At 48.0% G+C, this 8,079-nt stretch overlaps 1 protein-coding gene across 1 annotated transcript; it reads right to left on the minus strand.

Annotated features, from left to right (window-relative positions):
- Positions 1-3,324: 3,324 nt before the first annotated feature.
- Positions 3,325-5,597, minus strand: LOC123427342 (probable ascorbate-specific transmembrane electron transporter 2). The gene is made up of 4 exons (XM_045111359.1): positions 5,190-5,597; positions 4,307-4,355; positions 3,955-4,157; positions 3,325-3,847 (listed from the first exon to the last, which is right to left on the minus strand). Exons 1-4 carry the CDS (start codon positions 5,337-5,339, stop codon positions 3,533-3,535), a joined length of 717 nt encoding a protein of 238 aa, XP_044967294.1. The 5' UTR covers positions 5,340-5,597; the 3' UTR covers positions 3,325-3,532.
- Positions 5,598-8,079: the final 2,482 nt, after the last annotated feature.

Raw genomic sequence — 8,079 nt, forward strand, 5'->3', positions numbered from 1 at the left:
GGAACTCCAGAAAATGTTCTTTTTGAAAAACGTGTTTTCAAATTGGAAAAGTGTTGAAGGTTCGATTTTTTTTAGGAATTTGAAAAAATGTTCGTGGTTTAAAATTTTGGTCATAAATTCAAGCAATTATCAATTTTTTTGTTTATTGAGAAACATATTTTGAAAATCCAACAACTTAATGTTTTTGAGAAACAAGAATATTTTCTGAAACTCTAAATAAATTGAAAAGCACAAACATTTTTAGGATTTGTGAACAAAACAAAAATTAGTAACAATTTATAAATTCCTAGAAAATATGAAAACACAAACATCTTTTTGAGAATTGCTTGAGGGGTTGAAGAATTCTCCCGAACCGTTGCTTGTGGCTAAACCAACGTATAGGAGTCGGAGGCCAATTCCGAAAAGGAAGCGGCTAAAGGTACTCGAACTTCTTCCACTCTTGAAAATAATGGGACGGAAACCTTTGCGTCGGTTCCTCCTCCCGGTGGTCTATGGAGGACTCGTTCCTACACCGCATATTAATAACCTCGTTCCTCCTCCTAAGCTTGTTAAAGCTGATTTTGCTAATAGGGTTTTTCACATCAAGTCTCATTTGAAACAGAGCTCAACAAATCTTTGGAGAATCATCGAACAAAGCTTCTACCCACATGATACAAACAACTTCACTCCAAGAGAAGAGGCGGACAATCAATACAATCATTATGCGTTGTTCATCCTTCAATCCGCGGTTCCTCCCGAAGATCTATCTCACTTGCTCCCCTTCACTCGTGCAAAGGATTGGGAGCACATCATGTTGTTGTACAAGGGGAGATCAAGCATTCAACGGTCCAAATTTTAAGTGGTACTTGATGATGCCGATGAGTTTGTGATGCTAGAAGATGAGGATCCTTGTGATCTCTATCGAAGGGTGACTACTCTTGCCGTTGCTCTCCAAGATCATGAGAGCAAGGATACAGATGATAATTGGTTCAAGCACAAGTTTCTCAAGGCCATCATGCCATTCAACAAAGCCATGCCCTCCGTAATTCGTCAAAGGTCGGATTTCCACACCTTGACCTCAAGTGAAGTGTTGGATGAGTTCATTGCCATGAATATAATGAACAAGACCGCCGACAATGCTCTTGCTCGTGTCCGATCAAAGAAAGCCTCACCTGACCTTGCCTTGAGAGCCAAGGCCATTTCGGATGAAGAAGAGGAAGAAGAGGGTTGGCCCGAAGACACAAAGTATGCTTATCACGAACACATGACTCTTGCAACAAGGCAATTCTAGGGTAACAAGAGAAACTCAAAGCCCAACTTCTCCAAGAACAACTCTAGTGGGTCCAAGAACAAGAAACGAGTGAGGACATGCTACAATTGCGGCAATGTGAGTCACTTTGTGGTGGATTGTCCTTATGAGAAGAGGGAAGACAACGGTGGCAAGCTCATTCGCAAAGACAAAGCCAAGTCATTCCCAAGCATGAACAACTTCACTAAGAAGACTCCTTCAAAGGGTTTAGTGGACCTTGAAGAGTACACCTCTGATGATGACGATGATGATACAAGCTGTGAGGGGATGGCAACGGCTACCGTGGCCATTTCTACATCCTCCCCCAAGGTGCCTCTCTTCGGCGCCCCCAACGAGAACCGCATCGCCCAGTGCCTTATGGCCAAAGGTCTCAATAAGGCAACTCCCAACATCAAGACCACTATCACTACTACTCCTTCATTGTTAGACTGTGTTGATGATAGTGAAGTAGTGGAGCTTGATGAGAATGGATTTGACAAATTCTTGAGTAAGCTCAAAGGTGAATCCAAGAAGCACTTTGTTGCAAACGGCAAGGATCAATCCAGATGGCTCGGTTAAAAAGAAACGAACGAAAAACTCACCTAGCCAATCCACCGAACGCTTGTGATGCACGAGCCACCACCGCCGTTTCGGCTAAACTGACGGGTGGCGAAGTGTGGAAAGGGCCCGCAGCAGCGTGAAAGCAAGGTCAAGAGCTACAAACGCCAAAGAAGAAGATCTCACGAATTAGAGGGTGCTTGGATCCAAGGGACTTATTTTAGTGGGTGCTTGGATCCAAGGGACTTATTTTAGTCTGACTAAAAATAATCTCTTTAAGAGGCTAAAGTGCCAAGCACCCCTGACTAAAGAGGGACTAAAACTAGTCTTGAGACTAAAACTTTTTAGTCAGGAGAACCCCTACTAAAATGTGGATTAGTCCTCTCTCTCCTCATTTAACTCTCTCTACTAGTCTGAAGAGGGAGGATAATAAATGCTCATTAACTTGATTTTAGTCTCTTTAGTATTTGGATCCAAGCATGGGTGAGGCTAGCAAGTTTTAGTCCCACTACTTTTAGTCATGGAACTAAAACGTATCCAAGCACCCTCTTAGTCTAACTAAAAATAGTCTCTTTAAGAGGCTAAAGTTTCAAGCACCCTTGACTAAAGAGGGGCTAAATTAAAAAAAAAATAGTCAGGGACACCCCTACTAAAATGTACATTAGTCATCTCTCTCCTCATTTAACTCATCTCCAACACAGGCGAGTTTTGGATTGGAGGGTTCGGAGGATAATAAATGCTCATTAACTTGATTTTAGTCTCTTTAGTATTTGAATTCAAGCATGGATGAATCTAGCAAGTTTTAGTCTCACTATTTTTAGTCATGTGACTAAAACGTATCCAAGCACCCTCTAGTCATGTGACTAAAACGTATCCAAACACCCTCTTAGTTATGGCGTCGGGGCGTCGTTTCACCTCGATTTCTACCGACCACAATGATGGACGAACGGGTTGGGCGTGGGGCGGAAGGGGGACAAGGGCCAAGGGAGTTAACACGGTGGGGGTCGACGGCTAAGAGCATGGTTAATAGTATAGCCAACTGCTGGCTATAAGCCATCTTATAGCCCATCAAATAGCTAGCTTGTACAATAATTAGCTATAAAAGAGCACTACTTTTATCATATATGGCCCACCTTTCATTCTCACAAAGCACCTAGGAGCACGTGCTAGAGCTAGCTCTTCACGAAGAGTCCGCTTTCCTTCTTTCTCCTCTTACCTCTCATCCAACTCAGTAAAAATATAGTATTTTAATCCTTACAGCCTGCTGACTGTACCTTATTGTATTTGCTCTAAGAGGCAGTGACATAGGAGAGGTGATCCTAATCATACATATGCCGGTTGCTTTTTGCTTTTGCGGGTACATAAGTCGGTTAATCATACATATGCCGGTTGCTTTTTGTTTTTGCGGGTACATAAGTCGGTTGTTGGATCACTGTATTTGTATCTTTGATGCTTGCTACATTATGAGCCGATACAAAACGCGAAAATGCGCAGGGCAATCAACTCATCAAGCCATCTCATGATCTTTCAAAGGTACCAGTGCAGTTTTCAGTAATCAAATCGTACGGTTCAGCTGATACACACAAACCAGACGTGAATTCTGTGCTCACCCCCGATCTCGTGGAACCAATCACACACGTGGTCTCTCTTGGAACAAACCAGACGTTCAACAATCAGCAGCACGTAGCCCTGTACGGTACTAGGCTACTAACCGATGACTGGGATCGGAGCATATCCCTCCGGTTCCTCCACCGTAGCCGCGGGAGCGACGGCAGCGACGACCACGGCGGCGCCGAGGAGCACCACGACGAGGGCCGTGAAGTTGACCAGGAGCGCCTCCGGGCCGTACTTGTCGAGCCCGGAGCTCTGCAGGAAGGTCATCTTCTCCAGGAACCCGAGCTCCGCCGTCGCCAGCGTGAGCACGTAGACGAAGAGCCCGAACAGCGCGTGCCACGGCAGAGCCCCGCGCCTCACGTCCGGCGCCGCGCCGGGGAAGAAGAAGGTCACGAACCCGAATATCCACTGCAGATTGAGCACACCTTACGTTAGCCGAGCCGCCGGAAGAATACTCTGCAAGTCCTGCATGCACACAGGCCATGGCAACTGGCGGTTTCAGAATTTGAGATTACCTGGATTCCGTAGAGAGAAATGGCCCCGATCCCGAGCCAGGAGTGCAAGCTGTAGAGGTTTGCGATGCCGCTGTCGTTGTGGAACTTGAAGGCGCAGTAGATCCCGACGGCGCCGAGGACGATGGCGATCGCGTGGAGGATCAGGTGGGTCAGCTTGGCAGTATCGTGGTTCAGTCCCGGAAATACCTTGTAGACCATTATGGCTGCCAGAGTGGATTGTTTGAGAGTAATTAACCTATCTGTGTTCTACTCCGACAGAAAAAATGAACATTTGATGGTCTTGAAATACACTTGTACAGTACCACCGACAGAAAAAAGATCAGGGGATTCTTGTACGGTTCTTTAACCTTACCTTCACTGCCGAGGATAATGAAACCGATCAGCATAAGAACAGGGTGGACCTGCATTTTACAGCACAAGAAAATATGAACATTTGATGGTCTTGAAATAACAACGCAATTAAGCTAAATTTGGGCACACTACTACGGCCACAAAGGCATAATAAAAACAGCATCAACCACTGGGTTTTTCAGTGATCCGATCGGGACTGGCAGGCAAGGGGGCAGAGAATTTAATTGGGCTCGTGTGCGAAAAGTCAGACGCTCCAGCAAAACTTGCACTACTACGCGAAATATGAATCCGATCGAGGATATTGTAAACAAAAAAAATCCTCACGACTCTAGGTTGGAACAGCAGGCCAATATGGCAATATTCAAGTACCCTACCATTGAAAACAGGATGGTTTTCCATGTGCTCTGTCCAATCTTATTTATGCTTTGAAGTCTCAGCGCTATTTTATGGGGTCCAATTAATTTCTGATCTGCAGGTGCCAGAACATTAATTGACAAGGGACATGAGCTAGCTGCAGCAAATCGAGATTCAAGAGCACTTGAGTTTTTCAATTGCAGCATTTTTCCCATTTCGAACATTGGTTCTTCCCTGGATACTAGCCTTGCAGCACGTTGAATCAATCAGACACAACACAAGACAGAAAACCAACAGCTCGAAGCTAGAGCAGAGGCGAGGCTGTTCATCTGATACGGGAGCAGGACTAATTTTTCCCTACCACGACCTCAAGGCAGGCATCGAACAGACACGACGATCCCATAATTCTCTTTGCTTCTAGAGCCGCCACGGTGATGTGACTTGCAACCGAAGTGATCGTAAGCATATGCCTATCCGATGGGGCCGGTTTGCAACAGGGGAAAAGAAGGAAAACCAGAGCGACGGCTTACGTTGAAGATGAGGTTCTTGTTGGCCGCCTCGAAGGCGAGGCCGCCGCGGAAGTGGATGCACCAGACGAGCACCATGGCCGCCGCCGCCGCGGCCAGCGCGTGCGCCGCGTAGGTGAACGGCGTCGCCTTCACGCCCAACGCGACCGCCATCTCGCCCCGCACACCAGCGTCCTCTTCCTTCTTCTTCTTCCTCTGGTCCCCGGTAGGGGCAGGCGCAGCTCACTCTCTGCCTGCCTGCGTGCTAGAAGCAGCGAGAGGAAAGCCGAGTCTTGGCTTTTGCTTTCGCCTCTTTCGCTTCGTGCTTGTTGTGATGTGTGGATGGCTTCCGTTGGTCCTGACTCCTAAGCAATAAGATGCTGACAAGCCCGTGAAGGCGTCTTCATCCATGCGTGGATCTGGCCGAGAGGTAGACACGAGATTTGACGGGAAGGTTTTACCCGCACGATCTGAATTTCTGCATCCTTCCGTGGAAACTCCCAAGTAAACAAACGAACAAACAAAACGGAAGGTGGTTGGCATGGCAGCGTACTCGAGGTTTTCTTTTTGCGGCTGTCCAACAGCAAATACTTTCCGTTAATTAACTGTATAATAGTGTAAGTAAGAGCGCGATCATACTGTCTGGCCACGAAGGCTACAAGCCTGATGATTAAGCCAAGTGGGCATTTTCCTTTTCCATTCGAGTTGCTGAAATGGAAGTTGGGCGCTGGATGCCATGGTTGATTCTCCCCGTGATCGCCAGTAACGGGATTGGGGGAAACACTCTCTGCCGGCGCCGGCCCAACTGTTGGGCCGGTCGAGCTTTAGCCGTCAGATTTGGCCTCCTTGAGCCGTCAGATCCCGTCATCCCCATCCCTCCTATCTTTAATCTAGAGGCCCGCCTCGCACGCGCCGACCGCCTCGCCTCACCTCCTCACCGCTGGTCGCCCTTCACCGTCGGCCGCCGTCCTCGCACCGGTCGCCGCCTTCACCTATGTCGCCTTCTGTGCGTTTTTAACCTCCATGGATGTAGCAGCGTGCGCTCATGGTTGCAACCCTTGTAAAAAACAATACGGTTGCATCAAAATAGAACGACAAATGTAGCAAAATTGTATAATAGTTGCAGCATTTCCCATCATGGTTGCAACTCGCCCATGTCAATGGTTATAGCAAAAAACAATACGGTTGCAACAATAAAAAATGATCGATGTAGCAAATTTGTACAATGATAGCAGCATTTTCCATTATGGTTGCAACTCGCTCATGCCAACGGTTGTAGCAAAAAAAAAATACGGTTGCAGCAAAAAAGAATGACTGATGTAGCAAATTTGTATAATGGTTGCAACATTTTTTTCATCATGGTTGCAACTCCGGCTACAAAACTCCGGCGAAGTTTGGTTGCAACTCTCATGGACGTGGTTGTAACTTCGGTTATCAACGGTTGAAGCTTTTTTTATGCCGTTTGAAGCTTTTTGCACACCGCTTGTAGCTTTTTTTAATAGATGCATACACACAGTCATGTCATCTCCCCTGTGGCTCGGCCCGAGCACCGGCGATGGTGGTTTTGCAGCAGCGCCAGCGAAGGGTACGAGGGCGTGCGGCGGTGCCTACGGGGGAGGGGGCGACGGCGGCATGTGCAAAGGGAACGCTAACGAACGTACGAGGGCGTGCGACAGCGCCAACACGGGGGAGGGGGCGACGGCGGCATGCACAGAGGAGAAGAACGCGACGGCGGCGCCTGAACGGGGGAGGGGGCGACGGCGACCTGCGCAGAGGGGAAGCACACGACGGCGACGCCTGCGCTGGGGGAGGGGGCGACGGCGACCTGCGCGGGGGGATGGCGGCGCCTGAGCGGGGAAGGGGGCGACGGCGACCTGCGCAAAGGGGAAGCGCACGACGGCGGCGCCTGCGCGGGGGAAGGGGCGACGGCGACCTGGGGAAAGGGAACGCGCACGATCCGTCCAGATCGAACGAATACGATGCGTCTGACCAAAACGGTTCAACCGACGCGCCGTGTATAAACGTTTCCCCGGGATTGGGGTCGTTGCCATGGAGCACAGGGCTGCAATGAATTATGTGCAAACTGTGGCGTTGAGCGGAGGCACGGGCCCGGCGTGACTGCGATGCCCATGCGGGTGCAGAGGACCGAGTTGAACGGAAGGGCGCGCACGAGGTCCACGTACCAGACCGGGAAGCCTTATCTGCCGGTCTGGGTCTCAAGTCTGAACCCATCGGAATGGCAGGTAGGCCAACTCATTCGTTAGCCTAAAGTTGTTCATTTTCTTTGCTTATGGGAATACATGTCTCATTTATGTATTACTATATGTGTATTACTAGTAGAACGTCCGTATGGCTTTGAAAAAAAAATTAAGATGCTAATGATAGGGCTAGCTAAAATAACCGAAAACAGTGTCATCTCAGCTAACACGACAATCAGCTAATACACTTCATAATATCAAACACAATAATATTAGAGCATTTACAACCGTTCCTCTCAAGTCCTCCGCAAACATCAACGGACACGTCCGATCAATGATCGAACATGAGAAAAGGATAAAAGTGACCCGACCACATCCCTCGTATCATCGCTATACGATCAGGTTGTCCACAAACCCTTGTATTTGCATAAAATGTTGAGAGGATATGTGGACTCTGGACACGTCCGGACAGTCTACCACATAGAACTCTATCCACCATGAACCACCTTTGTTTCTTTTCTTTCTTGCTCTTCATCTTCATCAATGACATGCAAGTGACCAAACAAGGGAGAAAATGAGAAACCTGACTTCATGCAGGGAGAAAAGAGGGCTCACCGATCGTGCGTGTTTAGGGGGCGGATTTGCTAAAATCGGCTATAGATGCTATCTTAGTCACAATTATAGAAAATATGTTTTTTTGTTCCATAGCACCAGGA

This window comes from Hordeum vulgare, chromosome 2H (assembly GCF_904849725.1).
Source record: "Hordeum vulgare subsp. vulgare chromosome 2H, MorexV3_pseudomolecules_assembly, whole genome shotgun sequence".
NCBI lineage: Eukaryota > Viridiplantae > Streptophyta > Magnoliopsida > Poales > Poaceae > Hordeum > Hordeum vulgare.